This window comes from Vombatus ursinus, unplaced genomic scaffold, assembly GCF_900497805.2.
Source record: "Vombatus ursinus unplaced genomic scaffold, bare-nosed wombat genome assembly UNPS02014786.1, whole genome shotgun sequence".
Lineage (NCBI taxonomy): Eukaryota > Metazoa > Chordata > Mammalia > Diprotodontia > Vombatidae > Vombatus > Vombatus ursinus.
In genome coordinates, this window is record NW_020954564.1 from 54,547,847 (window position 1) to 54,573,592 (window position 25,746).

Sequence of the window (25,746 nt, forward strand, 5' to 3'; positions counted from 1 at the left end):
AGAGAGAGAGAGAGAGAGAGAGAGAGAGAGAGAGAGAGAGAGAGAGATATCAATTAGTCAATTAACCAACAAATATTTTAAAAATACCTATTATGTTCCAGGCACTGTTTTAGCTAAAAAGTGAAACAGTCTCTGACCCCAAAGAGCTTACATGTACACATAAAAGTCTGCACAAAAATAATTACAAGGTAGTTTTTTTTGGGGGGGGGCATTGCAGTTGTGGGCAGGGATCAATAAACACTGCATGAAGAAGGGGGTACTTGAGCTAAGTTTTTAAGAAAACCAGAGACTCTTAAGACATAGAATGGAGAGGAGAGTGTATTCCAAGACAACCTGTGGGAAGGTTTCTACCATTAAGAGATAACTGATGACTTTGGAAACGTCAGGTTCAGACAAGTGATGAGGTTGGAAGCCATAGTGCAGAGGGTGGATATACAAGTAAGAGAAGAGCAAGTATAGATAGCTTTTTTTAGGAATTTAGCGGTGAAAGGAAGAAGATACATAGGAATGATAGCTTGAGATAAATGGAAGCATCTATTGAGGATTTTTTAAGGAAGAGGAGATGTAGACGTGCTTTTTGAAGTTGGAAAGGAAGCAACAAATAGCGAGAAACTGAAGAAATGATCGTGGGGGTAACCCAATGGACAAAGGGAGGAGACTGGACCAAGGGTATATATAGAGGTGGTGGTTGTAGTGAGAAGGGTCAGGCCAAACTCAGAGTACAGGAGAAAACAGGGGATCATGCCAAGGAGTTTTAAGGTGCAGAGAAAAGGGAGCTCACAATGAATGGTTTCCATTTTCTCAGTTAAGTATTAAGTGAGACCCTAAGATGAGAGCATGGGGGGGAAGAAGTGGTATTTGAGGCTTGATGAGAGAGATAAAGAATCAGGGAGAAATAGGAGAGCTGCCTTGCTGCAGTACATTTATGTTAAAACTACCTAAGTAAATGCTTATTTGTTAAAGAAAATCCCTTTAAAATTATGGAGTCATACCTTTTATGCTGCTGCTGTATTGTTTCTTTAATGTAATTATCTCCACTATTTTCTGATATCACTTCTATGAAAAGAAAAAAAAATAAGCTTATCATTGACCATGCCTTTCACTGTACAGTGTGAACTTCCGTACCCTATTATTTACCTAAGTGCCATGCAACTGACAACTCTCATCCAGGCTAAAGACAATGAAATGAAAGGACAAACATTTCCTGATGACTCAGGATTCATGGGGTAAGTATTAATATGTTTATTAATAGTGAAAATTAGAATCCTTTAAAGGGGAAAAAAAAAAAGCCTTAACAGTTTTGAAGCAGCAACATGATACAGTGAAAAGAGATTGGCTGGTCCAGAGGAGTTCAAATCCCACTTCAGATACTAGACATGTGACCATGAGCAAGTCTCTCTTTCCTTTTTTTCCCTTTCCTTTTTGGGGAGGCAATTGGGGTTAAGTGACTTACCTAGAGTCACAAAGCTAGTAAGTGTTATGTGTCTAAGGCCGGATTTGAACTGAGGTCCTCCTGACTCCACAGCTGGTGCTCTATCCACTGCGCCACCTAGCTGCCCCCAAATAGCAAGTCTCTTACCGTCCCTTAATTCATTTCCTCTTTTGTCAATAGTAAGAATAACTGAAAGTACTTGCATGATTGATGTATTTGGAGAGTCAAATAAGATAATATATGTAAAATGCTACACAGATGCTATTAAAATGCAATAAAACCCCTATGTGTCATTTTAAGACCCTTTAGTCCAGTCATGATATAAAAAGTAAAAATGACTAAATGTTAAAGTCTACATCCCTTTTTGTAATGTCTTTAAAAGGTGTAACACAAATACTAGTCACGTTTTGCAAAAAGCAATATATTTGATACAAGAAAATTAAATACTTGCTTCATAAGTACTTACCGGACTTTTGATATTCTGTATTCACTTGTCTGGAAATATTGTTTTCTGAAATTTTGTCATCATCTGATACTGAGCTTTGCAGGTCACCTGTATCCTCTCTACTTTTGTTGGGTGTTAAAGGAGGTATTCTAAATAGAACACACTGCCATTACTACCATGTAAATGTTTATCAAAGGTTAAGACATAGATTTTTAAAAAGGCATTCAGATAAAAAACCAGATGGATGAAGAATGCACATGAGGCATATTACATTACAACATGTAGTTAGAGGAGTAGCTCAGAGTTTCTTCATTAGTACACACATTATAAAAGTCCAAATTGAGCAAGGTATCCCATAATTTTTCTTAGCCATTATTATAAAATTAAATATAATTCTTTTAACAATTCTTTCCTTAGTTAAATTAGATATGATACATTTAATTTTAATTTATGAAGCCTAGACTAACAGAAAATTATTATCAAACCGAATCCTTTCCAACACCCTACTGTTCACGATAAAAAGGAAAATAATATTGGCATAAACTCATTTCTGCAAATGTGAGGAGGCCTAAGAAATTTATCCAAATCCTTTAAAGCTGGACACATGTATCCTACACAGTTTCTATCACATCACTGCCTTGCAAAAAATACGTTTTTATTTTATTTAAAATAAAAATTTTTTAAAAAGCTCAATGAGTACTATATTTTATGATGGAAACCTATTAGAACCTTTTACAAAGTTTTAGAGTAGGAATTCTTTAGTCTTTTACATGAGTTAAGTAAGACTAATGTCAATTCTGTTTTGTCCTTCAGCTAAAAAGTACTTACCTTATGAGAATCATAGATCATAGATAGGGCTATGGATTTAGAGCTGAAAGGGGCCTCAGATGTCATCTAGTACAACCCCCCTTTTACATATGAAGAAACTTAAGCATACAGAGAAGAAGTGATTAGCTTTTGTCAGAAGTGGGCAAATATACAGCCTTGATCAAGGTTCCTTAGGGAGGGGGCAGAGCTAGGATTCAAAGCCAGGGCTCCCATGTTTCCACTGTACTACACAATGCCTTGGTAAGATAACTACAGGAAGCATTCCAATATCTTAGTTATCAAAATATAAAACAGGGTCTCAAACAACAAATACACAGAGAAAGATGAAATGTTAACTCACATGGTTTGGAATGTGCTCTCTTGAAGGGCTCCCATTTTACTTTCTTGGCATAGTTTTTTAAGTTGATCTATATGTTCTGGATTATCAGTACCCATTCCCATTGATAAAATTTCAGCTCGAACATTATATTCAATTACAGAAGTTTTCAAATTTGAAAGCTTGGTGAGATGGACCTTGAATTAGAAAGACAAAATAGAAGTACATTTCAGAATCACTATTTTAAAAAACATTTTCAATTATTTTAGTGTACTTTCTGATTAAAAAAAAATTACTTATATGATAGAATACATTCACCAAAGACAATGCTGTAAATTTAGCCTCCTCATTCACCAAGTACAAGAGATTTCAGATAGACAAATTTATATTATCTGTTGCTCACTTCTCTCAAAAACTCTCCTTTTTTGATCCCCTTTTAATTTTTCTGATTGTATTACAAAGAAAGCTACAATTCATTTCCAAAAGTTTTGGTAGTTTGTTGACACACTAGATATCCTACTTTTTAACCAGGCAAGTATGTGCCCTGACTCTGGGCCCTCTGGCAGCAGCAGTAACACATATAGATGGATGTGGGCTAGAAATTAGTTACCAGGAAACAGAAGAAATGACATTAGAATCCCTGAATCTGTGGGAATTTGTGTTTTCTACATCTCAAATGTAAAACAAAACATAATATAAAAGTTTTGAGAACAATTAATTCACTTTTTCTACATTATTTTAAGGACAAAAATCCTAAGATTCACATATTTTATAATTTCTAGGGCAGTAATTTCCCAAAGTTTGACCCTAAAGAATAGGCTTGTAAATAAACCTGGATAAGGCGTGACCTCAGTTTATTTAAGGAAGAGGAAGTCTTTCCCCAAACACCAGCGAGCATAATGTACACTGATGCCTGATCTAAGAACAAAATCAGGGGCACTAGAGGCAATAGCCCTTAGTTTCTTAAATAAAAGTTATCTGGGAGTCCGCATTAGATGGCAGCTACTGACTCTTCATAAACAATTTTTGACTGACATAATTTCAGTCCAAATGAATAGTGAAGGAGTAGAGGGAGCGAGGGCATTCTCTCCTTTGCAGTCCTAATGGGTATACTGTTATACACTTGAAACCTATAAAGAGAAACCTGGAGGAAAGTATTTGCTGTATTTTTTCTTTAATTGATCTCACTTTTATAATGAATAATTTTATCAGCATGCAGAAGCTAAGCATTTTTTAGACCCAAAAGGTCAAATGAAATATTTGTAAAGCATTTTACAAACCTTAGAGTGCTATATAAATTAGTTATTATTTTTGCCACACTAAATATAAATGATCACTCTAAAGTCTGTATACTCAAAAGCTATAAGGTAGAAAAAAATGGGCTGAAGATAGAGTATGTGTGCCAAAGATCATCTCCTGGAGTGTGCTTTTTAGGAAGGTATTTTTAAAACTACATCTTTGATCACTTGCTTTATCATTTAGATTTCTGCCAAAAACACGCAAGTAAAAAGAAGAGTCCACCAAAACTGAAGTTAGATTCCAGTTCATAAAGGTTTTACTCTTTTGGGAGAATATTTGGGATGATTTTTGGTTCCCTTATAAATACAGATTATATTCCTTATAAGAAAATGGCACACTTACCATTGGATCAACCCAAACTGTATTTCCCAAAGACAGTACTACTTTTGCCTCATGTAGTTTTCCTATAATTTTATGGTGAACATATCTAGTAACCTGAAAAATGTATAAATTATTTTGTTACATGTTACTTGAAAGATCGATTTATAATGAGCAATCACTATGAAAATCCATATAGTATTAAAAGCAACATTATATATGTTCTACTTCAGATTAAAGTGAGTTCCATTCAGGAGATATAAAAAGAAAGTGATATAAATATATGCATTTTCATTATCACAGAAACTCATTTGAAATTATTGGAATATTTTTGATCCAAAAAAATTTCCACTATCTTTCAATATATAACCTAAGTGTTTTTACATTTCTCATTATCATCTTGTATTATCATCACATTTTTTTCCTTACACCACTTTTTTAAAATAGTCTTTGCACAGTGAAAAAAAAGCTCTGCCTATTGAAGAAAGCATTCCTGGGTTCAAATCCCACCTCTGACACCAACCTGGGTGACCTTAGAAAGTCATGAGATTATCTTATCTTATTAGGCTCTCTTGGGCCTCAGTTTCCTCATTTCTAAAATGTGAGGATTAGACCAGATGGCATCTGAGTTCTCTTAGAGGTCAAGAGCTATGATGACATAAAACTCTCGTTATCAGGTAAATGGCAGCATTGCCATTTACAAGAGTAAACCTTGGCAGATGAAGTGACCTTCTTCACAATTACACTGCTGATTTAACTGTACAAGGGGGAACTAGCATCCATGGGTTATATATTCCAAATACAGCATTCACTGTTTCTGATAGATCACATTCTCTCTTCTTTTCAAGCAGAATGCTAATAAGAGACCTAAATCACACTGCTGTCAACATTTGTATTTCTGTGCTAATAACTGCCAAGATTCAATGTCCCAAAATGGCTGCCAGAGCAAAAGCAGATTTTCAACATGAGGTTTTTGCTTTGCTTTGTTTTGTTTTTAAGGTTCAGGATACCAACAGTTCAGTACATGGAAACATAGAGCTTGTAACAAGAGAGTAAAGCCAGCCCAATGTTTTATTGCAGGGGCATACTTAAAATAAAGAAGGGCAGTGAGAAATGACGGTGGAAACAGATCAGGTCCACTGGGTCGCTGGGTGGAAGTGGGCATCCTGCCAGCAGGTGGAATTTTGCGGCCCAAAGTGTGGCAGGTTTTCATATGGTTCTTATCTGTATTAAGCAGGACCAGGTATTGACTGAGGTAAGGGGGCAAAAAGCTTGGACCTAGAGACTTATTCATAGTAGAAGGAGGAAGGAGAGAGAAGACTCCTGGAGAAATGGCAGATAGCTGTGACTCAAACTCTCTGCCAATGAGAAAGGGTCTTTTGGCTCTTATTGCCCATCTTACTCAGACAGCATGACACAGCAGATTCACACTTCCTTGGTGCTTCTTTGTTTAATGAAGTGGAGAAGCTCTCACACAAACAGAAACCCGAAATTTGTCCAGCCCAAAGTAATTATCAAGTAATTCCATAAATTAAAACTAGATACTTTCCTGCCCCTTATTACATGGCACACTGGATAAAATTGAGCATTCTATTGATTCAAACTTATCATGTTAATTACAAAGTACAATATGGCAAGTATTGTACCCCAGAACTACAAAAAAAGTCAGCCAGAAGTCCTGGGCACTAAGAAAGGGGGTTGCCAATAAAACCAGAGCCATCCACAAAAGCAAACAAGCTGACAGTTTCCCAGCGGGTGGAAACAGAGATGATGAAGGGATGGTTTCAGAAAAATCTGGGAAAACTTACACGAACTGATGCAAAGTAAAGTGAGCAGAACCAGCAGAACACAGTAACAGCAATAATTTAACGATGATACTGTGAAAGACTCTCATCAATACAATGATTCACAACAATTCACAACAAAAAACTCATGATGAGAAATGCTATACATCTCCAGATAGATTTGGGCACTGGTTGAATGACCAGACCTGAAGAGTAGTTATTAATAAGTTGGTTTCAACACAGAATGAATCCTCCAATGGACACTGGCCCTGAGATCTGTCCTTGGCATGTGCTGGTGAATATTTTTAGCAATGATTTGGAAAAAAGCATAGTGGGAATGCTTTTTGGTTTTACAGGTTTCACAAAGTCAAAGAATAGACAGTACTTAACTGGAACAAAAAAGGTTTATTTTAGGGCAAGGGAGGGGAGGGAGAGCAGGAAAGTAGTAGCTGAAGTTTATCACCTTTAAATGTCAAACTATTTTTATTTTACCCATGGAAATCCTTCTAAGATTACTTCTGAAAAATTATCTTTAAATAAATTAAAATTATCTACTTTCCTGCCCCTTATTAAATGGCACACACCAAAATTTAGCATTCTAATGATTCAAACTTATCATGTTAGTTACAAAGTACAATACAGTTACTGTACTTTGCTGTTACATTAATGAGATGTGGGAATGACAGATCTTCTACTCTCTGCTGAGACCTTTTATAAAAACTGAATTCAAAGATGTTTTCTGGATAGCAGAGGTTGCCAAAAATCTCAGCGACAGCTAACTGGCATTTTATTATGTATATAAAAGCATATGTTGTCCTTTTAACTTCATAGGAATGAGATAAGTGATAAAGAACTTTATCAAAAATCATTCTGAATTAAATCAGCTTTTAAAAATGGAATTTCATACATATTCAGCTATAAAAATTATTTCAAACATAGATTCCAAACATTACTTTTACATTTTAAAATCATGGCTACTATACCAAATTACTAAGTACCTCTAAAAACTTTAAAAATGTAAAAACGTGAAAGCATGGGACTTTACCTTTGGGTTCCATTCAACTTCATTGTCAATAGGTTTCACTCTACAAACAATAAATTCTATAGCTTGAGGAGGTAAATTTTGGAATCTCTGGGGTAGATGAAGCAGCTGATGATTTTTAGTATTGCTTGTCCTGCCTTCATCTATAAATTTTATGTGAACATTAAAAAAGACACAATTTTCCTCTTTTTGGCTCATTTCCAAAACTTGAACCCTGTAAAATAAAGAATAGCTAAATATGTTTCATTCTAAAATTAAATAACCTTTGCCCTAATTTAAATAATGAGAAGAAAAAATTATTGAATTTTGCTAATTTAATCAATATTTTCAAGTATGTTAAAAGAAAAAACTCACTGAGTGCCTTCTAATTATACATTATATATTAGTATTTAGGGCAAACTCACAATAAAGTCTGAAAAGTCCTTATACTAAGATACTATTAATATGAAGGTACTGAGAATTAAACTTTCAGTGTGCTTCATTATTCCTGAATTATTATTTCCAAATACATACTAGAATCCAGGTTGAGTTGGACATACCTACCACCTAAGATCCATCAATAACATTCAGTCATTATAGAAAATGGTGCCAATGACTCCAATGTCTAATGACCTTCTTCGAAAGGTAGCCTTGTAGTTTACATGCTTCACGTATTCTTGTACTTTGTCAACAGAAAAACAGTAGTGTTTGTCTCAGAGTTGTAAAAGAGGACAGGGCTGTCTTCATAAGGTTAATTTGTTATCACAGGAATCCTTGCAAAGTTTCTTGCTTTGTCAACATTTTTTCAATGCTACTGCTGACAAGCTTTGCTCTTAGAACAGGAATTGAATAAATATTACTTTTGCTTCTGGAAAGGGCATAATGATCCACTATACCATGACTCCACCCACCATTCCTGCAACAACTCAGAGCAAAATTCCTTTTCAGTGGCACCATTCTCCTATGGGTTGTCTCTTCCTACTAAGATGTAAGCACCTCAGAGACAGGCAACGTCTCTCTCGACTTTTGCATTTGTGTTCTAAGAACCTACTACATAGTAACACACTTAATAAATGCTTTATCATCCATTCAACGTGTAGACATCCAGTATAGGAGGGACAGTTTCACATTTATATTTGTTGTCCTAGTGCTTAGGTCATACGAGTAGGGAACCTGCAGCCTCGAGAACACATGTGGCACTCTAGATCCTCAAGTGCAGCCCTTTGACTGAATCCAAACTTTACAGAACAAATGCCTAGCCACAGGATCCCCACCCCTGGCTAGGACATAATAATGCATTTAAATGTTTTTTTTTCATTCATTCCTTTCTACACTGAATTCAAAAGCATTATAGATGTGATAATGCAGTTATCCAGTATAGTTTAAACCTCAGTTCAAATTTACAATATGTTTTTATATTACTTTGGATAAAACAAAATAAAGCATCTTACCTGTGAAAAACTGCTTTTTCATATAGTCCATACAAGGCAAACTTCTCAACTTTTTCAACAGACATTTTATTACTGGATTCCTTAAAATACTCCTTCATTTCCATATTAAGAGCTGCATACAGATCTTTGTGTTTATCAAGTATGCGCCCAAAATAGTTTGTTGCATTCACAATATAGAAAGGTATTATCTGAAAGCATAACATATACTTTAAAAGATCTGAGATTTCCCTAGTGTGGCCCCTCCCTCTACCAATTAAAGTCACAATCCCTCTAAGCCTTAAGTAGATGATTTCATGAGTTGTTTCTTATAAAATCACAGTTGACCCTCTCCATGTAAAAATCACCTGGTGGCCAATCTTCTGGTAATGAGCATCTTTGAGCATAGCTCAAAGTCTTTGAATAACAGATACAGAGTGCATTGCCTTACCAGCTTGGTAGGACCTGCTGGGACTTATGGAATAGTTTTCAAGAGCCCAAGATCATCTGTATGCCACAATGAGGCATCTGAATAGGGTTTTAATGGAGGAAAAAAAAACCCTACATATATATACATACATGTATATATACACATATGTATGTATGTATAGATCTATATATAAAGTGGTAACTGGAAAATCGGATAATTCTATTTTTTTTTTGAGACAATCAGGGTTAAGTGATTTGCCCGGGGTCACACAGCAAGCAAGTGTGTGAAGTCACATTTGAACACAGGTCCTCCTGACTTCAGGGCCACTGCTCTATCCACTGCACCACCTAGCTGCTTCAAAAATTGGATAATTCTAAGCAAATGATGTATGCATGTGAGTTTAAATCATACACAGAAACTGATGCCTTTATAGATTGGGCTTAACTGCTAAGACAGTGTGACTGATGCATTTCAGCTTAACTAAGGGATTACACAAATAAACAAAACCCTCTATACTGTATTCACAAACAATAAAGTCCTTTAAAAAGTTCACTGGAAGATTTCTGCCAATCGATTTCATTCTCAGATGACAAAATCCTTTAAAAAAAAAAGTCAAGAACGAAACCTTATGACCTCAGATACCTATTCACAGCAAGGAGCACTAAAGGATTCAACACAAGAAGGTAAATTTGACCTCTCAGGTTTCACTGAGATGAGCGGGATGGGACCCTTTCATATGGCTATGCAGAAGTACACTTTAAGCAGAAAGAACAGGATAAAAGAAACAGTGAAGTATAGTAATGCATACAAAGAAGAAAAACTTACATGGAGAAATGATCAGAGCAGAAAGTAGACTCGAGACTATTTGGAGAAAGAGCAATAGAAGCAGAAAATGAAAGGACTGGAACAGACCACAGACCACCTGGACAGAAAGAGGAGACAGTCAACTCTATGAGATCTGGGGCTATCTTTTTTTTTGTTTCTGTGTCCTTCATACCCGATACATAGAAAACATAGATGCTTTAATATACCAATCAACCAGGATTTGTTGGGTGCGTACTACACGGCAGACATTATGTTTATTGGTGGATAAATGTTTACTGAATTGAGTTCTAGGAACCAATCACGAGCCTGGTACCACATCATGACATGATAAGAGACGAGAAGCTTCAATTAATTATCTAGACAATCTAAGTTTGCCATAATAACTTCATCCATCAAAATCGTGGAAGAAATAATGACAAGAACTGCTATTCTGTACCTGATTCTTACTGACAATGGGAAAGGTAGAAATGATGGAAATGAGACGGGGCAGAGAGTGGGAACTCTTGGCCAGTTACTAGATGGCCTCTGCGATTCCGTTCATTGCTGATTCAGACATTCATTCTTTGATTTTGTGACTCCAAATGCCTTTCCATCACCTTTACCTATAGATTCATCTAATGCATATCTAAAAAGAAAATTTTTACTCTCATTATGTAAAACATCTTAATGTTTAAATTCTTTTAAAGACTTCATTATAAACTGAAGCACAAACAATTCAAACAAAATAAAACCACATATTAAGCCACAAGCTCCAAACTTCTTTAGTTAGAGCACTAAAAAGTTATGTGCCCCCCTTTCTTTACTCTTCTCACCTCCTCCTCTTCTGTGTACATTTTCAGATTTTGCTGCATTTTTTTATACTCAGTGGATATGTAATGGTTCAGCCTCTGCTCCGCATCCCTTTCTCCTAATCTTCCCAGTTCAGCTTGGTCTTTCTTCTGGTACAGCACCATTTTGCTGCTTTGATATACTAAGGTTTGTTCAGCTATTCCCCTAAACTCTGGACATATAAGTTGTTCCTATGTTTTTTACTAAAATACATTTATGTGCATAAAGGTATTATTCCCCTCTCCAAAACAGGGAGAGGCAGAGAAGTGACCGCTCTGTCTTCAAATGTGTGACAAGGAAGGAATCTGGGCAGAGGGTAACATATTTTAATGTTCTAAGAGGTTTATAAGAGAAAAAGTGAATTCTAAGTCAACTCCAATCCATTCATATTTTACTTCTGGTCTTCTCTCTCATTAAGTACCATTTCTAGACTGAAAACGACAGAAAAAAGTGAGTAATAGTGCATTAAAACCCAAAACAAAGGGTAAGAGGGCAATGGGCTGCCCTTGGTGAGTCATTTATATCTTGATGCCCAGCAGAGCTGGCAGAAAAATTGGCTGAGCCCCAGCCATTGATCACTAAGAACACAAGGGTGTGAGAGAGGGGCCCAGGAACTGAACAAGTCTGAATGTTTCTAAAAGGGGGTAGAGAACAGAATCTGAAACTTGAAGCCCAGTGAACTTGAATTCCATTCATGGGAAAATTGTGGACCCCTATTATCAAAGGAGTGATTAGTGACACATTATTAGAGGAAGTTCCTCAACAGAAGCTCTTTCTCCTATACTGATGTACTCTCAGGTGTGATTAAAAAAATTGGTAAATGAACATTTAGAAAAGGATGCAGTTAGAGGCAGCTAGGTGGCCCAGTGGATACAGTACCAGCCCTGGAGTCAGGAGGACCTGAGTTCAAACTCAGCCTCAGGCACTTAGTAGCTATGTGACCCTGGGCAAGTCACTTAACCCCAACTGCCACAAAAAAGATGCATCGAGATGCTCTCAAGTACAGGTCAGCAATCAAGAGGCATTAAATAACTGTCTGCTATGAGCTAAGCACTGTGTTATGTACTAGAGATACAAAGGAAAAGTAAAAACAACTCCTGGTCTTGAGGAGGACTCAGATTCTAATGGAGGACACAAGATATATATTAATGTGTATATATAATATACAAAGTAGATGCAAGGTAAATCTTAAGAGGGGAAAGCAGGGAGAGAGGGTAGAGCAGGAGGTATGAGGACCTGAGGAGAGAAGACAAAATTGGAGACATAAAACTGCCCTGGTAAGTTGGATGAAGAGGGATGTATCAGGAAATGAAGTCATGTAAAAACAAAAGTATTTTTTTTAAATCACTAGCAAAGTCATTTTTATTGTTGTTTAGTCATTTTCTATTGTGTCTAACTCATCGTGACCCCATTTGGGGTTTTCTTGGCAAAGATACCGGAGTGCTTTGCCATTTCCTTTTCCAGCTCATTTTTACACATGAGGAAACTGAGGCAAACGGGGTTAAGTGATTTGCCCAAGGTCACATAGCCAGCAAATGTCTGAGGCTGGATTTGAACTCAGGAAGATTAGCCTTCCTGACCTCAGTCATGACACTCTACCTACTGTGCCACCAAATTTCCCTTAACAAAGTTCTTAAACTTACCTTAACATATCCAGTTGTTGGCAGAGTTCGGTCAGATAATTTCCTTGGCATGTCTATTTCTGGGTTAATATGATGTCGATCTGGACATATCCTTTTATCTCTGAAAAAATCAAGATTACATTCTTTAAATACAGAACAAAAGTAATCAATCATATCAGCATATTAATTGGGATTACAAGTGAAGAGAGGAAAGTATTTGTTTTAAAACCACGTAAAATAGGTAACTGAGTCAGATGCCTCTAAAGAAATTAGAGATCTAGAAGAAAGATTGTTACCTAAGTATTAAAATTTGTGATTATTTATGAGAAAAAAGGATAAAACTGCTTCATTCTATTTGTAAATATTTTAATATCTGCAATTTCATGCTGACCAAAATGTACAGCCACAAAAGAATTAATGTTATTACTAACATACAACACAATTGACTACATAATGATGTTATGAGTTGCATTGGGTTGATCTTAGGTTTTCAAATGCAGTATTAGTTATCCAAATAACTTGTACATCCCATCTCTTTTCTTTCTCTCTGCCATAAGCCAAAAACAAGCCAACACTCCTATTTATTATGGGTACTTCAATAATATCTCTGTTGAGAAACCAGTGGAAATCTTCTTAGTGTTTTCTTTTTTTGTCCTTTTCTCCTACAGCCAGGATGAAGAGCAGCCCGATACAGTAGAACTAGCAATGGCTCAGGAGTCTGCTGCTCACTGCCTGGGTGACCTCAGGGGAGTCACGTAAGCCACTAAGCCTCAGCCTCCGTTTCTATAAAATGACAAGATTCCAGCTCTGGCACGACGAGCCTGTAAACATCGGGAACAGGCCACTGGAACCCAGCGGAGAGGCTCGTTAGCCCCTAATCTGGGAGTGCCTTTTCAAAAGGGGCATGATGATAACAATAATGAGTAGATACACTGTGGCAGAATAGGAAGGACACCTACAGATGCTGGGTCCCACAAACACTAGTCCTTGTCACTTGAGGCGAGTCACCTTAACCTCGGAGCCTCCTGTCTCACTAGCTTTAGAAACTGTGTATCATAGCACCTATGTATCTATTTCACAGGTTTACTGTCAGAATGGATCAAATTAAATAATGAATGAAAGCAGGGGTTTTGTCAGCTATCAAGTGCTGCACAAATATAAAACATTTCCGTGGAAATAGAAATTGACTACCTATCCAACGTACCAACAATCAAATGGATTAATGCTAACAGTTATCTTTACATATTCTACATGTTGGAACATTAGAAAAAAACTGACAATGAGGCTGCTTAAGAAGATCCTTTAAATGTTCAGTATTATTTCATGAAATGATGATGACCTAAAAACTTAACCAGCTACTTTGATCCTAAAATTAATCACAGTGTAACAAGTTAACATCAATTAAGTACTAGTTTGAGGGCTTTACTAGTCTCCACCCTTAAATTAATAGAATATGTGCTATGAGTGAACTGAACTACATCCTAGTTCAGGCTCCTTTTAAATGACACAATATAATTTGTGTTCCGAAAAAAAAGCAAAATGTATAAAAATCAAAACCAAAAAGCAAAATAAATTCATTAATGTAGTTATGACTTACCTCCATCTTCAATCTCCAATTGTTGGCTCAAATGCAAACCAAGATTTTTAGAATTCAACCAAGTACCTCAACATCACCTATGACTAGTAGTGACAAATACCTCTAAAATCAATCTACCACCTATTTTCCTCAGACTCCAAGGTCTGTCTTAAGTTCTAACAATCAGGTCTGAGAGCTTTATTTATATTTTAAAATACCAGAATGAATGAATGTTTTCTTAACAGAATCAGAGGTTGAAGGGGAGGGATCCTAGAACTGAAAATAATTTTCTAGTTACATTGCAGAAAAAAGTGCTAATGATGTTTATCTCTCCCATTTATCTCTCCCAGGTATATAATTTCTGACTCACAGGAAGACATGCTTCATGGGTTATTAATCTTTTTTTTTGGGGGGGGGAAGGCAATCAGGGTTAAGTAACTTGCCTAGGGTCACAGAGCTAGTAAGTGTTTGAGGTCACATTTGAACTCAGGTTCTCCTGACTCCAGGGCTGGTGCTCTATCCACTGTGCCATGTAACTGCCCCATGAGCTATTAATCTTGAAATGTGCCACAAAACTATTATCTAAATTAAAAATGATCCTTTCTGTAACTTCATAATTACAGTTTTAAAATTACATATCTCATTTCTGAATGTAATTATCTGATATACAGAGAATAATTAGGAAAATTAGTCTTTACTAAAATGTGACTCATCTTACTTGCAAAAACCAGAAACCTTAAGATAATGACAAAGAGGCCTTCTGAGTTTTTTATCTTCCTTAGCTTCCAAAACACCTGCAGTGAAGTCACACAACTCTGGAGGAATTTTAGCATCTGTTCGTTCCAAATAACGCAATACGCCAACTGCACAGCATGCACTTCTTTCTGTCAGTAGCAAAATAGATTTTGCCTTTTTATTTCCTTGCTCTGAAGAAGCACCCTTAAAATTAAAGAAGACAAGATGGAAAAGGAAAAACTTAATTTGGATTGGTCTCAATTGTGGTACCCTATGGTTTTTAAGTATATCATTATATATTTTTTAAAAAAGTAAATAGTAATATTCAAAGACTACATTGAAAGCGATTCAGACCTGTTCAATTAAACTTTGGAAATTATCAGACATACAATATAAACGCGCTCCAAAAATTTTTGGAGAACCAGGAAAACTAAAATGAATCACACAAGTTGCATCAGTTATAGCCAGAGGAGGTATGCAATCATCAGTTAAAACTGAAAAGAAAAAAAAATGCAAAGAGTTACAAAACATGATAGAAACACTGGATTTTCAAAATAGTTCACATTTTCCCATTCTTCAAGAAAACTCTTTATATTGTATTTTTGCACACCAAGAAATCTCTCTTAACCAAGTTTCTCTGCCCCTTTTCTACCAATTGTGCAATCTCTTAGTCTCAAAATGCCTCTCCTACCTATTGTAAATACAGACTAACCATAATTTTATACTTTTAATTATAATATTTGCCAGTCACTTTACCCTGAATGTGCAAACCCCTGGATCTAGCACAGTGTCTAGCATATAGAAGGTAATGAATAAATATCATTGATGGATTCAGTGTTACAGAAGTCTTTCTTATCTCTAAAACTAAACCTCTACACTGATGGCTAAACCTTCAATTCTATCTACAGAAGGGTTCTTAACCTTTTTTGTGTCCTAGACATCTTATTAAGTCGGGCAAAACCTTTAGACCCCTTTTCATAATAAGGTTTTTATTTAAATACATAAAATTAAACATAATCAAGTAATTAACTAGAATTTAATAAGCACTTACTATTTGCCAGGCACTGTGCTAAGCCCTGGGGATACAAGGAAAGGCAAAAACACAGTCCCTGCTCTCAGGAAGCTTAGTAATCTAGTAGGAGAGTCAATATGTGAACAACTGTGTAGAAAGAAGATATAGATAGACAGACAGACAGACAGATAAAATAAATTGGGAAGTAGTTTCCAGATGGAAGGCATGAAAATTAAAGAGCACTGATTGGGAAAGATTTATTTCAGAAGGCAGAACTTTAACTGAGACTTGAAGGAAGCCATGGAAACTAGGAGTCAAAGGGGCAAGGGGGGAATGAAATTCAGGGCAAGAGAGCCATCTAATGAAAACACTCAGGAGATAGAGCATTGTATGTGAGGAGCAGTGAGGCAAGTGTCACAGAATCACAGTCTGTGGGGGACAGTAAAGTGTAGGAAGACTGGAAAGGTAGGAGCGGGTCAGGTTATGAAGGGCTTTGAATATTCAAACTAAGGATTTAATATTTGATCCTGAAGGGAATCAGTAGGCTAACTGAATGGGGGTTGACACAGTTAGACTTATGATTTAAGAAGATCAATTTGATTCCTGAATGGAATATGAAATAGAATGGGGAGAGACTTAAGGTAAACCAACCAGCAGACTACTGCAATAGTCTGGGTGTGAAGTGATGAGGGAGTGCACCAGGGGGATGGCAGAGTCAGAAGAGAGAAGGAGGCATATACAAGATGTCAGGAAGGTAAAAATCAACAAAACTTGGAAACAGGTTGGATATGTGGGTGAGAAGAGTCAAGGATGACACTTAGGATGTGAATCTGGGTGACTGGGAGGATGATGGTACCTTCAACAGTAATAGGGAAGTTAGGAACAGGAGGGGGGTGGGGGGGAAGATGATTAGTTCTGTTCTTGACATGTTGAATTTAAGATGTCTATCAGGCAGTTAGAGATGCAAGACTGGGGAGTCAACAGAGAAGTTAGAGCTACACAAGTAGATATGAAAGGCACCTCCAAAGAGATGATAACTGAAACCGCTGGAGCTGCTGAGATCACCTGGTGAAATCATACAGAGGAAGAAGAGAAGAGGCCCAGGACAGAGCCCTGTGAGACATCCATGATTAGCAGTTGAGACCTGGATGAAGATCCAACAAAGAACCCAGAAGAGGGAGGCAGTCACTCAGGTAAGAGAGTAAGCAATGTCATGAAAACCTATAGAGTCCAGGGTCAATGACCTGTCAAAGGCTTACAAAGAGGTGAAGAAGGATGAGGACTGAGAAAAGGCCATTATATTTGAAAATTAAGAGATCGTTAATAACTTTGGGGAGGACATTGGAAGCCAGACTGCAAAGACATAAGAAGAGAGTAAGAAGAAAAGATGTGTAGGTACCTATTCTAGATAGCCTTCTCAAGGAGTTTAGCAACAAAAGGGATAAGAGATATAGGAAGAGAGGTTGCAGGGATGGGCAGATCAAGTGAGGTTTTTCTGAGGATGGGGGAGAAATGGGTATGTTTGTAGACAGTAGGAAAGCAGCTCTAAAAAGGAAACCAATTACATTAAAATAAAGATGTGATTATTCCCCCCATCTAATCTGGATCCCCTGAAAGCTATCCACAGACTGTGTTAAGGGAAGGGTATCCATGGACCCCAGGTTAAGAACCCCTGATCTACAGGGTGTAATTTTTGGATCACAACATTTGAAGGCATCTCAAAGTTCTAAGTTGTTTCAGAACAGGTCCATTTGTTGACCATATTAAGCTTGTAGCTCCAAATCAGAAGTTTTATACAAATAATCCTTCCTTTTAGAAACTTGTTATAATCAAGAACTTCACCTATTTTGAAGATGTGATAAAATTTCTTCATAAAAACATCAAGACATGGTTCGCTCTATCCTACCACTCTTTACAAATAAAAACAGCACTTACCCAATACAATATGAGAGCCAAGACTTAACTTTTTTTTCCACTGCTCTAATACATTTTTAAAATTAGCAGCAATTTCTGTGTGCATTTTCAAACAGAATATTGAACTACTTTCCACGACCTAAAGAAATCCAAAAATTAGTAAAGTATAATTTCAATAAATATAAATTCAAAAATTCAGGAAAGTATAAACTATACCTCTTAATGACTTCAATATTATTAACAAGAACTACTGAGATAGTCTATTTGTATGCCAACCTCATTTATCTAGAATTTTTAGAGAATGATTTAACCAAATAACTTTTCTAGGAACACTAAGCCTTCTGATGTCTTTAACACAATGAAAAATATTTGAGGAGATGATGAAAATCTTTATATTTTCCTACCTTTTAAAGCACAGAATAACAAATATAATTTATTCTTTCTTGATAACTTAGTCTTCATTATGATCAGTAAATTTACTGTGATAAATGCAATACAGGAGATACCCTAATGGGTAGCAAAAGTTTGCCCCTACATGAAATAATTGTAGAGTATTGTGCTTTTATAGCTCTTTTTTATGGTTTATATAAATCTTTGATATCAAATTATCTCTAAATGTGTCATATTACTGGCTAATATACTTCCTAAACTGGAAGAGGTAATTAAGTTTTTGGTTTATATAACCATAAGGTAAGGGCAGCTAAGTTACACAGTGAATAAAACATGAGACCTGGAGTCAGGAAGACTCATTTTCCTGAGTTCCTCAGACACTGACTAGCTCTGTGACCCTGGGTAGGTCACTTAACCCTGTTAGCCTCAGTTTCCTCATCTGTAAAATGAGCTAGAGAAGGAAATGGCAAACCATTCTAGTATCTTTGCCAAGAAAACTCTAAATGGGGTCATAAAGAGTCAGACATGACTGAAAAAATTGTACGACAAGACCAAAAATGATAGATACCAAGGAAATAAAATTGTTGTATTGGGTAACTGGCTTCCAGAGGATCACTTTGTTCAATTTATTCTTAAAATTTTCAATTATGTTCTGCAGAATTACAATGAAATCTAAGGGTGAACTGGGGCTGGAGTACTGACCTGCTGAAATGCCTGCCATATGCTTGTGACATAGTCCAGTAGTATATGGTTCAGTGACAAGTTTATATAAAGTGAGTATATTAGAACTCCAAGTCACATTATCTCCTATACTGGCAGGAAGTGAAATTGTTGTATGTGGACTTTGTGTGTTAACAGTTCAAAGCCATAGCATTAATATAATAAGATCACAAAATTTATACCGGTGATTTATGGATCATATTGCCTAATGGTCTGAATTGCCTTACCACCCTTCTAAGCCTGTACCATCCCGAGAATTAAGGAATCCTGTTGCAGGGAAAAAACCTTTAGCCTAAGAGACAGAGATTAAGAGTGTTGTGGGAGGAAAACAGCTCCTGACTTTGTACTAGGGGTAGCAGTGCATTAGCAAGGAGAGAAGAGAATGATCCAGAGACTGGGGTGGAGGAATTTGCCAGGTCACCTGGAATGACCAGTCACTGTCAGGTAACTGAGATAAGCTTAGCAGAATAGTGAGAGACTTCTTAGCTAATTGTAGTCTGTGTTTTATGTTTCCCTACTCTGTGGTAAAGTAATTTTGTATTTGAAATAACTGACTGTACATTGTACTGTACCAAAGGAGACACAATGCAAGAGGGATACTATAAGAAGAAAAAAGAGGAAAAACTGTAGACCTGAAACCAAAATCTTTCAAGGAGAAATACTCTATTCCTTTGGGTGGTGTCAGCAGAAAACTACTTGAAAGGGAATAGAATTTTTTGAAAAACTAGATTCTCAGTTCTGGAACCAAATATGTAATAAATGTAAATTATGATATTATTTATTCTAACCATACTCTCTGTTACAACTTTGAGAAGACATGAGAATCAATATCTGTTTTTAATTCTTTCTTCACCTCATAATCCTTGCAGTCTATTTACCTGGCCTAAGTTCTCAGAACCTGATTCACTTTTAGATAGAAGAATAGGCAACAACACATTTCTCTTTCACTAGAAATTCTTACCTTACAAACTATTTCTGCTTCAGTCACAGAACTCGTGAATATCAAGGTCTTCTGAGCATGACTTGGACTGAAATCAAGCATTCGAAGTAACGTTGAGGTTTTTTCACAGTCTAGACAAAGTTGCACCACCTAGTGTTAGAAAAAAGGATAAAACTAGATAACTTTTTTTTTGAAAAAGGATAACTTTCCAAATGTCTATATTTCTTCTGGCTTCATTGTTTATTGATGGTATTTTGATGAAATCAAATGCATGAAACTGTCTAATTTAAATATTTATACAGTTATCTTAAGGTGTCAAACTCTTAAAAATATACCTTAAAGTATTTTAAAATTTTAGAATTAACATCTTCTAAATTAGTTACAAATATACAAATATTACAACAGAGAGCTTGAATCTCTGCACCAAGAAAAAAATTACACCCATGGTTTACCTGCTGTACATTTCCATAAAGAGCAGCTTCTTCCATGGCTGTTATAACGATGTAAGGATCATTCATAAATTCCTTGATTAAAAGTTCTATATGTTTGCTCCAATGAGCTCCAATAGCTACAATCTGATGAGGTGCAGATTCTCTTTCTTCAATTATAATAGTTTTCTTGAAATAGTCTAAGATAGTAAGCATCTATAAAAACAATTATTTTATTTAGGTTATTTGATTTAATGAAATATGCCTTAGAAAACTGATGCTACCTGACAAACATACACAAGCATGTAAAAATTTTAACTCAGATTACATCTATTTTTTTTCTTGCAGAATTAGTCTCTAGGACTACCTTGAAATAGGTTTTCTATTAATGTTTGGGATCTCTACATACTGTGGTCCTGCCAAATCACTCACAATCTTTCAGTAATATCTAATTCTACTACAGTAATATACATAAAGACTAAGATACAAAGGAACAGCAACTCTGTAATGACCAGAGTATTAAAGATTGCAACATTGATTCAGAAAACCTTGTTGGTACACAACTATTAAATTTTAAATGGGAGGAACAAAAACAGAGAATGTATTGTCAGGCAAATATTCTTCAATTAGAAAATTTAATAAACACCTACTAAATGCAAGGCATTGTTCTAAGACAGAAGCAGTCTTTCTGCCAATGGTAGACTTAGAGAATAAAGATGATTTGGAACACATTCATCCTTTCTCAACTAGATATTTATGTTCTAAGCCTTGTCAGAACTAAAATGCTGAGTGAACAAAATCAGAGTGAACAAAACAATGGTATCTGAGTACGAAATGTACTTACTTGCTCACCAGCTTCGAAGAACAATACTTCAACTTCATCAAAAATAAGGTGACAGAGTCTAAGAAATAACAAGCTATGATACTTCAGAAGTCTCAAGAGACTATGGGGTGTTGTTATAATCACCTCGCCTGTATTTTAGAAGAAAAAGTGATTAATATAATTCATCTTTTCCGCAGATTTTTCAAACATCTCCATAACTGATATATTACAGAACTGCTGCAGATTTTAGGAATGATTTCTTTTTGTTAGTTTTTTTTTTAAAGCAAATTGGTATATTTGAGAAAAAAAATCACAAAAATATTTAGTTGTCAACTTCAAAGTGTTATAGTGTTACAGATTTAAGCTAAAACCAAATTATGCAGGCTAGCTTTTTATATGTGGAGACTTGATTATATTCACGTCAATGGAATGGAATGAACTTTTTTTTTAAATGGAATGAACTTTGTGATTAACTCTTTCTTTTTTGATTTAGTTTATATGTATAATTTATATGTATAGTCTAAAAAAGACTCTATCAAAAGGTTCAGGAATAAAATCAAGAAAAACACAAAGATACATTACCTTAGCTTTGTGCCAAATATTTTTCCTACATAAACCTACACTTAACACCATGTTATTTTTCTCTTACGTGAACAACCAAAGTCTCCATTATTTTCCATTAAATATGCTTACATCCCCTCTGAAACTTCATATTTTGAGCTTCTTCTTTGTTAAGTCCAATTATTAACAACATGGGATGAAGAGGCCTAGAACCTCTACCATACTCTTCTAATAATTCAAAAATGTGCTGCGCTTTTTTCCATCCAGGGCATACAATTACTGCTAATGGCTGAAAAGACAAAAAAGAAGTATTTCATATAATTTTGGATTAAAATTTAAAAGAATATATTTATGCATCAGAAAAGAAAATTTAGAAGTTACATACATTGAACTAACACAAATCTAGCATCTGAACAACTTTCTGTAATAAACGAGATTCAAACGAACACAGAATTTAAAGGGACCTGAAAGATCCCATAATCCAAACTTCTCATTTTACAGATGGAAGAAGTGGAGACCCAAAGGGGTAGAGTACACTGATATATTCAAGGCTACAGAGATTACAGCAGACACGGAATCAAGCCAGATCTGACTGTTAGTCCTGTGTTTTCCCACTATATCTATGCCTCTTTTAAGTGTAGTTTAGAAATTGCATTAACACACAAACTTCTAAGATAACTATTCAGAAGTAATAATGATAGGAAACCAAATGGTACTGTTAAAAGGAGCCTGATGTTAATGTAGCTCCCCAAGGAGTAAATTACCTTCTTGCTGCATTTTCCCTATCCCAAACCTCTGATCAAAAGCCAGAAATGAGCTCCTTCCAATACCCTCTCCCCTAGTCAAACCCCACTGTAAATGTCCCCAAAGGCTAAAATAATTTTGCCACACATTTACTAGGAAAAGATTAAGAAAGACTCAACCCCAGGAAAATCATAATGGAGGCATCTGAAGCAATGATATCATTAAAAAAGTAACAAATCTTAAGAAAAGATTGTTTCAATCTTTCCAATTCTTGACAAAATATAATTTGCTACCAAATAGTAGTAAATTACTTATTTTACATAATGCCAACTATAACTTTGTTACTGTTGCCCACCAAGCTTCTCCATTCCTTAATGGCACCCTTTCAAAACTTTGGATTCCCACTATTGATGCTAACTGCAACACTACTGAAAAGTTGTATCTTAAAAATCCCTGACCCTGTAACTGTCACAGTGAGATGAACCTCTCTGAACTTCCCTGGGCTTACCTGTGGATGACACTCTTGTGCAATGCTGGGCCTCTATCTTGAGACTTTATAGATTAGTAGCACTCAAACCTTGGATTCTAATGGCATAGTCCTTGGAACCAAGGGTCACCCTCCATACAGGATGAGGAACTAAAGTAGGGCCTTCATGACCTTTTTAGGAGGCACACCAATTCACCTTCTCTCTGTGATAGCCTCCAAAATCTTTCAACCCTTCCATCCTCTTTCCTTATCACCTAGGCCCACACCCTGTTCTTATCACCACATCTTTCCTCTTCTTCTTTCCTACTAACTTTCAATTCCATGACATCTTAGGCTACCAAAAGCTAAAATTCCACTGGCAAAGCAGATGCTTAGTGAAGATGTTTATCAGTGGAGAAAAGAAAAAGTAAGAATGTAGTCAAGAGTGAAAGATGAAGTTTTGGACAGAGGAAGCTAGGTTTGTTTGGGTTCAACTTGGGGCTTTATGAAAACCCTAAACCTGAATTTTAAAATATAAATTTAAATTTTTTTACTGTGAAACAAAAAGTTTTCAACTTACTCCATTTCTACTTGGTAATGATTTGTAGCAGCCCCCTGTTTGCAAAAATGTAAGCACTGGTGGAATATATAAGAGAGGATCATTTCCATGATGAGATATGACAACCACATCACATCCACGAGCTATTGGTGGCCAGCAATAAGATTCAGTGTGACTGGGTTCTAGAAATTTATTCTTTCTAAGTGTCTAGAAAAGAAAAATAAAAACAAATTTAATGAAACAAAAAAGATATAGTACTGGTAAATACTTTTTACTTCCTCTTTAAATATTTCAATATCATAAAGGTTCGGAAAAGACATGAATTTAGGAACAGAGAATTTAGGAGGACATACATTTTTTTTCAAGTTTAACAAAGGGACTGAAAGGGAAATTTTGGCTAAAAAATTTATTCTTTTTGAAAAAAAGATTAGATAAAATGGCTAGATTTGGTCATCTTAACATATGTTCCAGCATTTCGTGTAAAAGAGACATTTTAAGGGCGTCAGCGAAGTCTAAGAAAACAACCCGTTCTAGGTCAGTTTTGTCCTGTCTCTGTTCCTCCCTATATGACCTTTAACAAATTATTCAACCTTCTAAGCTTGAGTTTTCTCACTAGTAAAATGGGAGAATTAGACTAGATGACCTTAAAAGATCTTTTCAGCTCTATATTCCTTTAAAAAAAATAACTTATGAAGAATATTCTGCCCAATTCAAAAGCTCTACTTTTTGGCTGAAAACATAAATCATCACCATTGCTCTTACACTAATTACATATTTGCAAAATTACATATTTGTTTATTGTATTACATTTATTTGTTCAATTAATTACATAACATATTTTCAAATTACATACTTGTAAAAATGAACTTCAATTTGTTAATATGAATGAGAGTTAATTTGAGATTTATATTTTAGTGTATAACATCATCTATATCATTCCTCTGTCATCCTTCATAATTAAACTGGATTGCCATCACAGTTCAAAATGTTCTACTTCAGCTGCAGCATAATGCATCTTAAAAATAAGGGCAAGATAAGTCTGTTTGAACCGTCACAATTAGAATTCCCTAGGATGTTTAAAAGAAAACTGATACTCAATACTACAAATCTCAGAAACTATACTAGGAAAGCCACAACTCTAAGAAAAAAAAATCCAGAAAACTATCAATTTGCAAATAAGAAGAAAATAATCTCAGCTATTACATGAATGTATATGATTTTCCAAATCATTCATTGTCATGAAAGTAGATATTAATACCAGAAATCTCACCAACAATCACTAAGGTATTAGGAAAGAAGGTATGACAACCTGAACTAAGTGACTGTATTCTGAAAGATGAGCCAATCCCTCTAACTTTATCTCAAATTATAAGAAATAAACTTGCATTGTAACCAAGAGAAATTCTGTACTAGAAACAAAACTTAATTTACTGGATTGGATTGCCCAAGTTTTTCTACCACTGGGTATTTGATAGCTACCAAAGCCAAAAGGGCAGGCTTGGATGGAATGGAAAAACTACTATATATACCATGCCTCTGATGGCTTTTTGACTATGAGATTCCCAAATACTTCAATGACACCAATAGTTTTAGCAAAGAAGGGGTCTGCCACTCTCATAGCAACACTGAACTCTGGACTTTTATTTCAATAGGGATTCTCAAAGGACAATCATTAAGTATTCAAATCTACCACAACAAAAAACTAAATTACTCATAACTTCATATTCAGCTGACATCTAGAAAGCTACCACTTTTCACTAAATATAATTAAGTACAATATTCCATTTATATTTTTAAAAAAACTGTAAAAAAAACAAAAGTGCTTTTAAAAAGCTATATTGGGCTCCAGACCTAAGAAGGAATAGGGCTCCTACTGGAAATGGATGCAACCATCTAGAATAGCCAAAACTACTTAAGTCTTAATTTGCTTAGGTTTTTCTCTGTTACAAAGAATGCTCTTCTCAAAGTGAAAATGGGAAAATTACAATGAAATGAAAGCCCATAGTAAAAAGGGTACCTGGAGATCTTCAATGAGATCAAGTTATCCAACTCAGACTAATTACAACCTAGGATACGGAAAGAACTTGTTTGTTTGCTGAGCAACTGTTGCCTACTAATATGGAGTATGTTCATACCACTCGCTGGGGTCAGTGATCAGTCTGGTGATGAAGCCATATGGTTAAAACATGGGGAATGTTCTCTGGTGACCAGGCTATTTCAGGCTGGGAATAATAATAAGTATGTCTCATTTCTACAGTACTTTAAGGTTTACAAAGTGTTTTCCTTATGACAACCCTGGAGGT

General features: G+C 35.6%; 1 protein-coding gene across 2 annotated transcripts in view; it reads right to left on the reverse strand.

The window, feature by feature from the left end:
- Window positions 1–25,746, reverse strand: part of LOC114047028 (putative ATP-dependent RNA helicase TDRD12) — an 82,168-nt gene that overhangs the window by 4,489 nt on the left and 51,933 nt on the right. Inside the window, exons 14-28 of one of the 2 annotated variants that reach the window (XM_027867687.1) lie at window positions 23,465–23,650; window positions 21,807–21,963; window positions 21,135–21,262; window positions 20,315–20,506; window positions 19,884–20,012; window positions 17,834–17,951; window positions 15,241–15,380; window positions 14,870–15,090; window positions 12,597–12,696; window positions 8,895–9,082; window positions 7,468–7,678; window positions 4,663–4,755; window positions 3,046–3,218; window positions 1,899–2,026; window positions 993–1,056 (exon numbers count right to left, since the gene is read on the reverse strand). In XM_027867687.1, the coding sequence (XP_027723488.1) occupies window positions 993–1,056; window positions 1,899–2,026; window positions 3,046–3,218; window positions 4,663–4,755; window positions 7,468–7,678; window positions 8,895–9,082; window positions 12,597–12,696; window positions 14,870–15,090; window positions 15,241–15,380; window positions 17,834–17,951; window positions 19,884–20,012; window positions 20,315–20,506; window positions 21,135–21,262; window positions 21,807–21,963; window positions 23,465–23,650 (2,228 nt within the window). The remainder of the gene's footprint in view (window positions 1–992; window positions 1,057–1,898; window positions 2,027–3,045; window positions 3,219–4,662; window positions 4,756–7,467; window positions 7,679–8,894; window positions 9,083–12,596; window positions 12,697–14,869; window positions 15,091–15,240; window positions 15,381–17,833; window positions 17,952–19,883; window positions 20,013–20,314; window positions 20,507–21,134; window positions 21,263–21,806; window positions 21,964–23,464; window positions 23,651–25,746) is intronic. The other variant, XM_027867688.1, reaches the window with a different exon arrangement.